General features: G+C 43.3%; 1 protein-coding gene across 1 annotated transcript in view; it reads left to right on the top strand.

Annotated features, from left to right (window-relative positions):
- The window catches only part of TTC6 (tetratricopeptide repeat domain 6), a 1,229,706-nt gene that overhangs the window by 444,681 nt on the left and 770,573 nt on the right, over positions 1-14,452 (top strand). The window contains exon 15 of the mRNA XM_086936916.1: positions 4,983-5,152. Within this exon, the coding sequence (XP_086793042.1) occupies positions 4,983-5,152 (170 nt within the window). The remainder of the gene's footprint in view (positions 1-4,982; positions 5,153-14,452) is intronic.

Genomic DNA, 14,452 nt, shown 5'->3' with positions numbered 1-14,452 from the left:
CATTGTGTACATTATATGAGGAGTTGAGAGAGGACAGCAGATTGTGTACATTAGATGAGGGGTTGAGAGAGGATAGTAGATTGTGTACATTAGATGAGGGGTTGAGAAAGGATAGTAGATTGTGTACATTAGATGAGGGGTTGAGAGAGGATAGTAGATTGTGTACATTAGATGAGGGGTTGGTCGAGGATAATAGATTGTGTACATTAGATGAGAGGTTGGTCGAGGACAGTAGATTGTGTACATTAGATGAGGGGTTGAGAGAGGATAGTAGATTGTGTACATTAGACCAGGGGTTAAGAGAGGATAGTAGATTGTATACATTAGATGAGGGGTTGAGAGAGGACAGTAGATTGTGTACATTAGATGAGGGGTTGAGAGAGGATAGTAGATTGTGTACATTAGATGATGGGTTGAGAGAGGATAGTAGATTGTGTACATTAGACCAGGGGTTGAGAGAGGACAGTACATTGTATACATTAGATGAGGGATTGAGAGAGGACAGTAGATTGTGTACATTAGATGAGGGGTTGAGAGAGGATAGTAGATTGTGTACATTAGATGAGGGGTTGAGAGAGGACAATAGATTGTGTACATTAGATGAGGGGTTGAGAGAGGACAGTAGATTGTGTACATTAGATGAGGGGTTGAGAGAGGACAGTAGATTGTGTACATTAGATGAGGGGTTGAGAGAGGACAAAACATTGTGTACATTAGATGAGGGGTTGAGAGAGGACAGTAGATTGTGTACATTAGATGAGGGGTTGAGAGAGGATAGTAGATTGTGTACATTAGACCAGGGGTTGAGAGAGGATAGCAGATTGTGTACATTAGATGAGGGGTTGAGAGAGGATAGTAGATTGTGTACATTAGACCAGGGGTTGAGAGAGGACAGTAAATTGTGTACATTAGATGAGGGGTTGAGAAAGGACAGTAGATTGTGTACATTAGATGAGGGGTTGAGAGAGGATAGTAGATTGTGTACATTAGACCAAGGGTTGAGAGAGGATAGTAGATTGTGTACATTAGACCAGGGGTTGAGCGAGGATAGTAGATTGTGTACATTAGACCAGGGGTTGAGAGAGGACAGTAGATTGTGTACATTAGATGAGGGGTTGAGAGAGGACAGTAGATTGTGTACATTAGATGAGGGGTTGGTCGAGGATAATAGATTGTGTACATTAGATGAGGGGTTGAGAGATGACAGTATATTGTGTACATTAGATGAGGGGTTCAGAGAGGATAGTAGATTGTGTACATTAGACGAGGGGTTGAGAGAGGATAGTAGATTGTGTACATTAGACCAGGGGTTGAGAGAGGACAGTACATTGTGTACATTATATGAGGAGTTGAGAGAGGACAGTAGATTGTGTACATTAGATGAGGGGTTGGGAGAGGATAGTAGATTGTGTACATTAGATGAGGGGGTGAGAAAGGATAGTAGATTGTGTACATTAGATGAGGGGTTGAGAGAGGATAGTAGATTGTGTACATTAGATGAGGGGTTGGTCGAGGATAATAGATTGTGTACATTAGATGAGAGGTTGGTCGAGGACAGTAGATTGTGTACATTAGATGAGGGGTTGAGAGAGGATAGTAGATTGTGTACATTAGACCAGGGGTTAAGAGAGGATAGTAGATTGTATACATTAGATGAGGGGTTGAGAGAGGACAGTAGATTGTGTACATTAGATGAGGGGTTGAGAGAGGATAGTAGATTGTGTACATTAGATGATGGGTTGAGAGAGGATAGTAGATTGTGTACATTAGACCAGGGGTTGAGAGAGGATAGTAGATTGTGTACATTAGACCAGGGGTTGAGAGAGGATAGTAGATTGTGTACATTAGATGAGGGGTTGAGAGAGGATAGTAGATTGTTTACATTAGATGAGGGGTTGAGAGAGGATAGTAGATTGTGTACATTAGATGAGGGGTTGAGAGAGGATAGTAGATTGTGTACATCAGATGAGGGGTTGAGAGAGGATAGTAGATTGTGTACATTAGATGAGGGGTTGAGAGAGGATAGTAGATTGTGTGCATTAGACCAGGGGTTGAGAGAGGATAGTAGATTGTGTACATTAGACCAGGGTTTGAGAGAGGATAGTAGATTGTGTAGATTAGAGGAGGGGTTGAGAGAGGATAGTAGATTGTGTACATTAGACCAGGGGTTGAGAGAGGATAGTAGATTGTGTACATTAGATGAGGGGTTGGTAGAGGATAGTAGATTGTGTACATTAGATGAGGGGTTGAGAGAGGATAGTAGATTGTGTACATTAGATTAGGGGTTGAGAGAGGATAATAGATTGTGTACATTAGATGAGGGGTTGAAAGAGGACAGTAGATTGTGTACATTAGATGAGGGGTTGAGAGAGGATAGTAGATTGTGTACATTAGATGACGGGTTGAGAGAGGATAGTAGATTGTGTACATTAGACCAGGGGTTGAGAGAGGATAGTAGATTGTGTACATTAGATGAGGGGTTGAGAGAGGATAGTAGATTGTGTACATTAGACCAGGGGTTGAGAGAGGACAGTACATTGTGTACATTAGATGAGGGATTGAGAGAGGACAGTAGATTGTGTACATTAGATGAGGGGTTGAGAGAGGATAGTAGATTGTGTACATTAGCTGAGGGGTTGAGAGAGGATAGTAGATTGTGTACATTAGATGAGGGGTTGAGAGAGGACAATAGATTGTGTACATTAGATGAGGGGTTGAGAGAGGACAAAACATTGTGTACGTTAGATGAGGGGTTGAGAGAGGACAGTAGATTGTGTACATTAGATGAGGGGTTGAGAGAGGACAAACCATTGTGTACATTAGATGAGGGGTTGAGAGAGGACAGTAGATTGTGTACATTAGATGAGGGGTTGAGAGAGGATAGTAGATTGTGTACATTAGACCAGGGGTTGAGAGAGGATAGTAGATTGTGTACATTAGATGAGGGGTTGAGAGAGGATAGTAGATTGTGTACATTAGACCAGGGGTTGAGAGAGGACAGTAAATTGTGTACATTAGATGAGGGATTGAGAAAGGACAGTAGATTGTGTACATTAGATGAGGGGTTGAGAGAGGATAGTAGATTGTGTACATTAGACCAAGGGTTGAGAGAGGATAGTAGATTGTGTACATTAGACCAGGGGTTGAGCGAGGATAGTAGATTGTGTACATTAGACCAGGGGTTGAGAGAGGACAGTAGATTGTGTACATTAGATGAGGGGTTGAGAGAGGACAGTAGATTGTGTACATTAGATGAGGGGTTGGTCGAGGATAATAGATTGTGTACATTAGATGAGGGGTTGAGAGATGACAGTATATTGTGTACATTAGATGAGGGGTTCAGAGAGGATAGTAGATTGTGTACATTAGACGAGGGGTTGAGAGAGGATAGTAGATTGTGTACATTAGACCAGGGGTTGAGAGAGGACAGTACATTGTGTACATTATATGAGGAGTTGAGAGAGGACAGTAGATTGTGTACATTAGATGAGGGGTTGAGAGAGGATAGTAGATTGTGTACATTAGATGAGGGGTTGAGAAAGGATAGTAGATTGTGTACATTAGATGAGGGGTTGAGAGAGGATAGTAGATTGTGTACACTAGATGAGGGGTTGGTCGAGGATAATAGATTGTGTACATTAGATGAGAGGTTGGTCGAGGACAGTAGATTGTGTACATTAGATGAGGGGTTAAGAGAGGATAGTAGATTGTATACATTAGATGAGGGGTTGAGAGAGGACAGTAGATTGTGTACATTAGATGAGGGGTTGAGAGAGGATAGTAGATTGTGTACATTAGATGATGGGTTGAGAGAGGATAGTAGATTGTGTACATTAGACCAGGGGTTGAGAGAGGATACTAGATTGTGTACATTAGACCAGGGGTTGAGAGAGGATAGTAGATTGTGTACATTAGATGAGGGGTTGAGAGAGGATAGTAGATTGTGTACATTAGATGAGGGGTTGAGAGAGGATAGTAGATTGGGTACATTAGATGAGGGGTTGAGAGAGGATAGTAGATTGTGTACATTAGATGAGGGGTTGAGAGAGGATAGTAGATTGTGTGCATTAGACCAGGGGTTGAGAGAGGATAGTAGATTGTGTACATTAGACCAGGGTTTGAGAGAGGATAGTAGATTGTGTAGATTAGAGGAGGGGTTGAGAGAGGATAGTAGATTGTGTACATTAGATGAGGGGTTGAGAAAGGGTAGTATATTGTGTACATTAGATGAGGGGTTGAGAGAGGATAGTATATTGCGTACATTAGACCAGGGGTTGAGAGAGTATAGTAGATTGTGTACATTAGATGAGGGTTTGGGAGAGGATAGTAGACCGTGTACATTAGATGAGGGGTTGGGAGAGGATAGTAGACCATGTACATTAGATGAGGCGTTGAGAGAGGATAGTAGATTGTGTACATTAGATGAGGCGTTGAGAGAGGATAGTAGATTGTGTACATTAGATGAGGGGTTGGGAGAGGATAGTAGATTGTGTACATTAGACCAGGGGTTGAGAGAGGATAGTAGATTGTGTACATTAGATGAGGGGTTGGGAGATGATAGTAGATTGTGTACATTAGATGAGGGGTTGGGAGAGGATAGTAGATTCTGTACATTAGATGAGGGCTTGGGAGATGATGGTAGATCGTGTACATTAGATGAGGGGTTGGGAGATGATAGTAGATTGTGTACATTAGATGAGGGGTTGGGAGAGCATAGTAGATTGTGGACATTAGGTGAGGGGTTGGGAGAGGATAGTAGATTGTGTACATTAGATGAGGGGTTGGGAGATGATAGTAGATTGTGTACATTAGATGAGGGGTTGGGAGATGATAGTAGATCGTGTACATTAGATAAGGGGTTGGGAGAGGATAGTAGATTGTGCACATTAGATGGGTGATTCAGGAAAGGTGTGGACATAGGACCCTTTTCATGTGAGTGTTATTCAACTCAGCCTGTGACACTTGTCTCTTTCTCTCAACAGGATGTACCGAGGCAGAGCCTGCATGAAGCAATCACGCTATGTAGAAGCTGTGGAGGACTTCTGTGCTGCCATTCACCTGGACCCCATAAACTGGTTAACCTTCTATTACAGGGGATGTTTGCTGCGCAAGACTCACCCCCAGAGGGCACTGCAAGACTTCAGCACCTCAGGTACTCATGACAAAATCCATGCACCAATGCCACTGTTTATTTTAGGTTCATCAGGACTTTCAGGGTCACTTATATGAGAACTGATATCTGCATCCTAGCATATAGGATTGTATGTCCTCGGTTCAGGCTAGCAACAAAAGGAGGGGGATCCTTTTCGGTCCTATTGCCCAAAATGTGGAATGAGCTGCCGGAAGCTCTTCGCAAGGAAGGAAACCTGTTTCACTTTAGGAAAGCCCTAAAGACAACCCTATTTAGAACAGCGTTGAGCTCAGTATAGACCTAGCTCGCCTCCTGTTGCTGCCCGAGCTGTGATGTCATTGCGGTCAAAAGCGCCCTGAGACCTGTCGGTGACTTGGCGCTATATAAACCGACATAAACATACATCGATAGTCAGTAAAGCAAGAATAGTTCCCAGCTGCATGTGCAGACTCCCAAGCACTTCTGTTTAAAATATCTGTCCGTAGAATTGAAACCGCAGAGTACAAGTATCCATATGTCGTTCAGAAGCCTATCTTCGAGGACATCCAGTCCCTCAACTTAGTCCTGCAGGAAACAAAAAGCTGCTGACACATAACCACCCAAAACTAAATGCTCTAATCATGGAATTCCTCTTAATCTCACCCCACAAACAATCTCAGGACATGGACCAATGACTGAATCAGCTTTCTGTTCTTAACTGTAGACCTCACCTTGTTGATTATGCATCCTCACTGGGCTTTATATCAGACAAAAGTCTGAACATTCAGAGGCATATCAGTTTCCTCAACAAAGGAGCGAACTTCCAACTCAGCATCTTAAGGAAGCTTAAACCCTTTCTCCTTGTTCATGACCTAAAGGTTGCAGTGCAAACATTAGTGATCGCAAAGCTGGACTATGGTAGCGCAACGCTTTGCGGCCTGCCTAGTGTGAGGACAGCTCCTCTTAGGGTGGCCCTCACTTCTGCTGCCAGGCTCATAACTAGCACAAAAAATACAACCATATTTCTCTGGACTTACTGGCCCTGACTTGGCTTCCATATGAAGCTCAGATACAGTTAATAATGGCATGCATGACACACGGAGCCATCCACTTCAAGATCCCGCTGTACCTCGCTCAGAAACTGGAGCTCTCGTGTGATTCGAGAGCCTCCAGAAGCGCCAGCACCCTTTAGCTCAAACCACAAAAGTTAAAGGAAAAAAGACCTATAACCGAGCCTTTTCAGGTGTGGCGCCAAGGATCTAGAACTCCCTTCCCCCCGAAGTCAGGGTGACCCTTCCACTGTCCTCTTCCTAAAAGAAGTCAAAGGACTCCTGATGAAGGAATGTCGGCCTCAATATGGCTTCTCCATTGGATTCTGGGCCATAGCCGTTGTTTTGTGGCCCAGCTGCCTGACTCACTTGAATGTTGGACATTATAAAACTGCGAATTTTCCGCTTTGTTGATTCTGTTTTGATTGCTTGTACATTTATTGCTGCATAAACTGTAAAGCTCTCGGATACCCTCGCTGGTCATGTTTGCACTATATAAAACTTTCTGAAAAAATATGTAAGGCTGGAAGTTTTCTGAAATGGGGACTGGCTTGGTCCTAAGAACTCCTTTCAAGGCTGCATGTCTGCTTCTGAGGTACACACAGGTCTAAACCTTGCCTAAGATAGACCACAGTGCAGTGGATAGGCTTACATTGGAAATCGAAAGTGAGTCCTGTCCCTTTAAGGTTCCAGAAGCTCTTCGACTTGTAATGCATTGTACTGGCAGTTGCCTCTCATTTTTACAGTGAGTATATGTTCAATGTTATTTCTAATGCCCAACGGTATCCAGCTGGCGAGACCGGCAGATCGTTTGAGAGCTGAAGTATTATGAAGCCCCTTAAGTCAGTATTGAGAGTGAGGGGGCGCGTGTGACATCGGAGGATCTGGCCTTCCTGCGTGATCATGAAGCCCAGGTGGCAAAGTCTGTCTTCATCTGCGATATGGCGGCAGGATCAGCCCAAATGCACCAGTAGCGACTACCATGGTGCTCTCTGTTTGCTGTACCCTACAGAGGGAAAGAGATTAACGTCCAAAACCCCTTTCTGGCTAGGTACGAGGTGTGGGACGGTTTCATGTCTGCAGGGATTTAGAAAGTGGGATCTTATCAGCCTTTCTACGCTGGAGGATGTGTGTGACCCCTATAGCATGGTCCTGTTTGCTCCCCTGGGAAAGGAATATGAAAAGACAGCCACGTAATTCTAAAAATATTATGTACTGAGACACGCCTTGCAGGCTTGAATAGGCCCGGAAGAGGAAACTATCGAAGTCCCTCCTTGAGAGACGAGTACTGGATAGTCATTTGATGGCCAAAACGCTTTCCATTACCTAGATATCATCTATGAACTACTCATGGGGAGAGGGGAATTAAAGCACTTAAGACAAAAATGGAGGTGGATGTGGGGGAGCTGGGGGATGATGAGTGACAGGAAGCAATGCAGTTTCCCAGAGAGATGACCATAGCTATAAGGTTTTGTCTTATTCAATTTACAATTCTCCACGGAACATATACTAGGATTCTCTTGCATAAGATAGGTAGAGTCGCAGATGATGCAAGCCTACGTGAATATGGCCGGCAGGGGTTCTTTCTTCACACACTGTGGAACTGCCCCATGATCCGATCATTTTGGGAGGGGGTTCAAACACGACTTGAAAGAGGCATTGCAATGCCCATAGCGAATCATGTCCCGGCGATGTTGTTGGGGGTGTGAGGAGTCTCCGATCTTACATCCTGTCAGAAGATTCTAGGCAAGATTTCGAGATATGCTTATTATGATTTGGAACTCAAAGAGGTCCACATAAAATACAATGAAAAACCTTTTCTTTTAAAAAGGAACAATACATACGATATGCAATACATGAAGCTCTGAAGTGCAAAAATAAAAAGCAATGAACGTACAACTATACTCCAAGATCCCATACAGAACAAAAGTGTGAAATCGCTGGCAATTTATTTAAACATTATGGGCCAGATGTAGGTAATCTCAATTTACCTATTCTTAAATACCGAATTTCGATTCGGTAATTAAGAATCGGTATTTACCGAATCGGTAAATATCGATTCAGTAATTCCCATTCATTCCTATGGGCCTGGAGGCCCATAGGAATGAATGGGAATTACCGATTCTGTAAATACCGAATCGGTAGATGTTGGTCTCCTGCACAGGACAAAACCACCAATAAAGCATTTTGGGCTAGATGTAGGTAATGAAAATGTACCGATTCTAAAATACCAAATTTTACCGATTCGGTATTTTATAATCGGTAAATGCAATGTAGATAAAAATTTGGTAAGTATTACCGAATCGGTACGATTCGGTATTTACCGAATCGGTATTTACCGATTCTGTAATTCACATTCATTCTTATGGGCCTGGAGGCAGAGGAAGGAAGGAAGATCGTTCTCCTACCTGGTAGCCAAAACATGGAACTCCCTCCCCACACACCTACTACTGACCGAGGACCATCTCACCTTCAGGAAACACCTCAAGACCTGGTTCTTCGAGCAATAGTGACACCCGCCCCCCTCCCCCTCCAGCGCCTTGAGACCCTCACGGGTGAGTAGCGCGCTCTATTAATTTATTGATTGATTGACATTAAGGATTCGGTAATTTACTGAATCGGTATGTTAAGAATTCGGTAATTTACCGATTCCTTAAATTACCGATTTGGTAAATTACCAAATCCTACTATTTGGCAACCTAAATCTGAAAAGCCTAATTCTGGTCGGTAACAACTAAAATTCGGTAATTTTGGCTGTTACTGACCGGAATTAGGCTTCCTACATCTGGCCCTTAGTCACAATACTAGGCAGGCCTAATATATACAACAGGCAAGTAATGCACAATGTTTGAAAGTACAACACTAATATAGTACTTCTAGTTGGCTCGTTACATCCATCATTATAAGCTGAGAATTAATACAAAAAATCTATTTCATGCTGTCCTAAAATGTAGGGAACCTGGCTTACCCAATTCCACAAATTCCTGTGTGAGTGCAAGTACTATAAAACTTTAAAAAATTCTGATGATTCTAGAAAAGATTCAATTTAAAAAAAAAAAATGTTTTTTTAAATTGCACGAACTATTTCTGATGGTGGTGCAAATAAACATTTCCAGGCCTCCACTATCGTGCTTATTTTTTACTTTAAAAACATTAGTCTGAACAATTGGCGCCGCAATGAATGAAGAAGAGGACATACAAAAAGCACATGATCTAAATCTTGAACCCAATTCTCAGAGAGGCCACAAACCCTCTCCTCCTTTGGTAATCCTTCCAAGTATCCAGTGATAATTTGGAACAGGAGCAGATTCAACATTAGTAACAATAGTTCTTTGCAGACCATGGGAGAGGTTCCATAGTACATACGGTTGTGTGTTTTTTCATATGCCTCCAATATTATTTCATTTCGGGCATACTGAGCACACAACGCTATATCCCTTTTCTGGCTTACTTCACCGACTGATTTTTTTATCAGGTTTTTTAAGGTAAGCTTCGGGAAGCCATCACACTCTGACCAATTTGAAACATATCCAAAGCTTTCATGTAATTGAAAAGAGGGAACTTCTTCCCTTCAAACAATAACATATTTCATGTTTCAATGGTGCTCGATTGGACCCAGGGTCGCCATCCAGTAGATTATTCCCCCACCTTAAGACAGCAGCCGTAGCAAACACATTCGTAGAGAGGAGCCCAAATTCAAGCTGGAGAGCTGATGGAGTGGCCAACGAGTTTAGAATACACATTTGGTGCCTAATTTACCCTTCAAATTTCTCAATAAAGGACCATTGCTGCTCTTCCATTAATTCACAGACATAGCTCAATGAAGGCAGAATTGTAATCCTATAGACTGCCAGTAAATGGGGAAAATGCCTTTTCCAACAACAGTTATATACTCTGCCGATTGCAGAAGCTTGAGATAAAGTCTTACTTCTGCATTGACTAATGTGATCATTATTTAGGCAGACACTGGAAAATATTCTACTTAGGTATGGATACAGCTTTACGACTTCCAAGTTGTCTTTCTCCAGGGACCAGTACAGATCTTTCCTAACTCTGCACCCCCTCGACCTAAAAAATAGGATATTTATTTAAAAACAATGCTCATCAGCATAATTTCCAGAATGTAACATGTTACAACGTGTGCTTCTACAACGGGGTAGTTAACAACGCGGTCGTTACAACGACTTGCTCTGGGGGGTGCTGGATTTAGGAATAGTATTAATTATATTCCTCCTCCAGTTTGCGCAACAGCATGGAAGGTGTTGGGTTTAACATCCAACACATTCCCTGGTGTTGCAGGCCCCTAGAGCAAGTTGTTGAAACGACTTGCTTTGTAATGATACACGTGGTCACAACGCGGTCATTGTAACAGCTGCTTTGTAAAGTACTGCGTTGTGTCTGTTGCGTGTTAAACTTTGTTTCCCAAATTTCCCAACTCGAAGAGACGCCACTGTAGCCCTATCGGAGTTAAATCCAGCATGACAGCGTAGAGCAAACATCCAATACTCATTACTCCTAGTTTAGACATATCCCGCTTACACTGTCTGACTCTACAAGGTAGATCATGGTTGTAGAGGGAGCAAAGAAGGGCGCAAGTAAGCACCCCTGTGTCAGACCATTGTGCGTCTCAACTTTGTTCGAGGTGCCATGATTCCCTCCCATGATTCCCTCCCATCAAAATCTGGGATCAAGTGGAGGAGTGCAAAGTGACCAAGAACCTAAGCGCATGGGGATCCACAATACCAACAATGGTCAACCCTATCGAACGCTGTGGAGAAATCAATGAAGGCAGACTATAAGGCCACTCCCTTGCCCACAGGATACTTATATATCAGTGTTTGTAGGGCCGTAATATTGCCTAAAGTTCCTCAATTCTTACGAAAGCCAGCTTGCTCTGCAGGAACAAGATTGTTACCAAGGGCCCGATGTAGGTCACCAAATAACGGTCTGTAACGGCCGCATTTGGCCGTTACCGACCGGTATTTGGTGATTGAGATGTTGGGGGCTATATTTGACAGAATTGGTAAATTTACCGATTAGGTAAATTTACCGATTCTGTAAAATACCGAATCAGTAATTTTACCGATTCGGAAAATTCCTGATGTAGGTAGCACTGTTTACAGTGCTACAGGCCTTCAGAATTCGGTATTTTACCACCCAATCCAATTGGGTGGTAAAATACCGAATTCAGGTGTACATGCACATCTGTGCATGTACACCTGTGCCATGTGACACACAGACATGCCCTTAGGGCATGAATGTGTGCCACATGGCAGACAAGCCAGTATTGGGGGTGCTAGAGTGTGTCAAAGTGACACCCCCTGCACCCTTGCAGGATTCGGTATTTACTGATTCGGTAAATACCGAATCGGTATTGCCCATTGATTCCTATGGGCTTCAAGGCCCATAGGAATCAATGGGCAATACCGATTCGGTATTTACCGAATCGGTAAATACCGAATCCTACCGATTCGGTATTTACCGAATCGGTAAATACCGAATCCTACCGATTCGGTAATTCGTAATTGAGAATTACCTACATCTGCCCCCTGCCGATTTACTGACTCTTAAATAATGAATCGGTATAATTCGGTATTTAAGAGTCGGTAAATCGTATTTACCTACATCGGGCCCCAAATGTACAATCCTGGAGAATGCTCTTGGTAAACAATTTGCTGATTGCGTCCAACAACGCAACCTGCCTGAACCTAGAAGGGGAGGTATTCGGACCCTTTTTATACTGGGTCACAGCTACCCTACCTTTCCAGGACAACGGAATCACCCCATACTGATACCAATGTTGGAGCACCGGAAACAGAAGCGAGGCCCAGGCATAGACTTCTTGTTTGATGACAGATATCAGTTGTTCATCCAGGCCCATTGCCCCAGAAAATCTTGCACCTTCAATAAAACCCTCTATCTCCTCACAAGAGGGTTGGCCATAATCGCCCGAAGAAGGAGGCTCCTCCCTCAACTCCAACAACCTCCCACAATTGGGATTGATGGCATATAACTGCGAGATATAGCGGGACCATTCTGCATCAGAAATTGAAATGGTCTCTGTCCTAATTCTAGTGTCACAATATTCTGCTATCATTGACCAGTATTAGTGCGAGTCGCCAGAGAAAGCGGCTTCTCTCAACTTGATCCATTTCTGGTCCTCCTCCGTTTAGATCCCTTCAGTCTAGTTCTCACCCGCTTCAGTCGATGAATGTCCCTTGCCTCGATGGCAACGACTGCTTGAACGGTTTTCTTACTAGTGAGTTCATATCAAGGTTTACCTTCTCTGTCTCCTAAGAGAAATGTACAGGGGGTTTATCACTAGCAGTACTTTTTCTCTCACATGATCAAAACAGGTACAGCTGCACTTCAAGGCAAACAATAGGGTTCTGTGAGAAAACAACAGAGGGCACTTTTAACATAAGCAGCAGCTTCATCATAATACATTGTGACCTGAAGGTACGCCCGTTGGGTTTACTGCAAACAGTGGAGCCCTGTCCTGAGTTCCAGCTGTCAAATGCTTCAGCTCCAGATCGAAGGACACTGGAAGAATACTGCGATCGCTTAGATCCGTGCTCAATACCTCAAGATGGGAGAAAGCACCGAACATTTGTTAAGACACCACCATACACTCTATTAATGACAGACTCCGAGAGGAATGAACGGTAAAAGAGGCTGGCGAGCCCTCCAGAGACCTACCGTTCAGAGCCATGAGGTCATTAGATCGCAGGCAATCCAAAAGGCTAAGACCCCTCCTGTCTCATCTGATATCACCAGGCAAAAGAGTTTCTGGATTGTTGCACACTTCTTCCAGCTCTGTGGTTTCCAAAAGTCACGAGGGGCAGCCCTTAATGTTTGCATAAAATCTGCCACAATGATCATCAATGTACATTCTTCCAAAACACTAATATAGTGCACAAAAGACAACATGGGCTCAATAAAGGTGTCGCAAGACCCCCGGGGGTGGGGGATACACATTTACCAAAAGGAAAGACGTATGAAGTCTTCCATCCATATTACACAAAGCTCACTTGCAGCAAACTCCTTTGGGTTGGATTCCAATGGATGTTACTCTGCCTACACTAGCATGGCCTTTTATCCGAGATTGTCCTGCACAAGAATAGACAATATAGTTTTCATGAATAAAATCAGAGCAAGTTTCCTGTAGACAGATTATTGATCGGCAAAACCACATTCAAATTTTAAGTTGGACTTGAAGTGTCCCAGGCCTGCCATGTTCCAGGGAATAATGTATTCCTGGAGTGCTGCCTCTGCTGCAGTGGAAGTTTTATGTTTTTTGAAGCACTTAGTGTGCCCGCTACCCAGCGCCATGATGCTACCTCATCTCCATCTTCAGACCTCATATCCTGCAATGTTTACCACTCTCCTCCCTGTATCTTTACCAAATGAGATTGTAATCTTCTCCAAAGTTACTGCCCTCCTACTTGAACTTCCATCTTGGGAAAGCTCCTGGATGCTCCATGTGGGATCAGCACGCTTAGAGTCTGAAGTTAGTTCAAGCGGGAAAGCATCAATCCCCTGTCTCCAAAAGTGGTCCACATTAGCCAGGATTAGCATTACAACAATCCTAGAGCTGAAGGTGACCCTAGAACTTGGAAGAGTAGTGAGGGGATCTACATACAACCAATCAATTTCCCTGCTAGACACCTAACATCGATTCTCAACCTCTAGTTGGAACTGCAAATTGTAACTTTTATTTCGTGGGCCCAGTCTCCATCAAACAAGGACACACAATTCAGTGTATTTGATAAAATGTCAATGCCAAATCCTTTGCCAAGATTGTTATGAATGCAGTTGCTCATCCAGGTTTGGAGTCAGATTTTTTTGAAGGAAACAGTGGGCCCGCCTCTTCTTTTATATCAGAATGACCAATTCAAGATCGGAACTAAGGATATGAAGCAATGGCCCATATTAATGGGGAGCCCTTTGATTAAGCAGCTGTGCCAATGGAATGAAAGGGGAAGCCTTCCCATTAAGACTCCTCTCAAGTTTGGGCGTTGAATCCAAGAGAGAAGGTTCTTCTCTAGGGGGAGCTACTGAGGGTCTGTCCACAGCCTTCTTCGATAGTTATCGTTTGTTCTATAAGCTGATCCCAGGCCTCATTGTTCACAATAAAGCCATTCACTGCACCCCCATTAATATGGACCATTGCTCTCATAGCCTTAGTTCCGATCTTGAATTGGTAATTCTGATATAAAAGAAGAGGCGGGCGCACTCATTATTTAAAAAAACAAGCATTTGCAATGTAATAGGTCTCGCATTTGAGAGAGTT

This window comes from Lissotriton vulgaris, chromosome 9 (assembly GCF_964263255.1).
Source record: "Lissotriton vulgaris chromosome 9, aLisVul1.2, whole genome shotgun sequence".
Lineage (NCBI taxonomy): Eukaryota > Metazoa > Chordata > Amphibia > Caudata > Salamandridae > Lissotriton > Lissotriton vulgaris.
The sequence above is the reverse complement of the archived record's forward strand: the minus strand, read 5'-3'. Positions and strand labels throughout refer to the sequence as shown.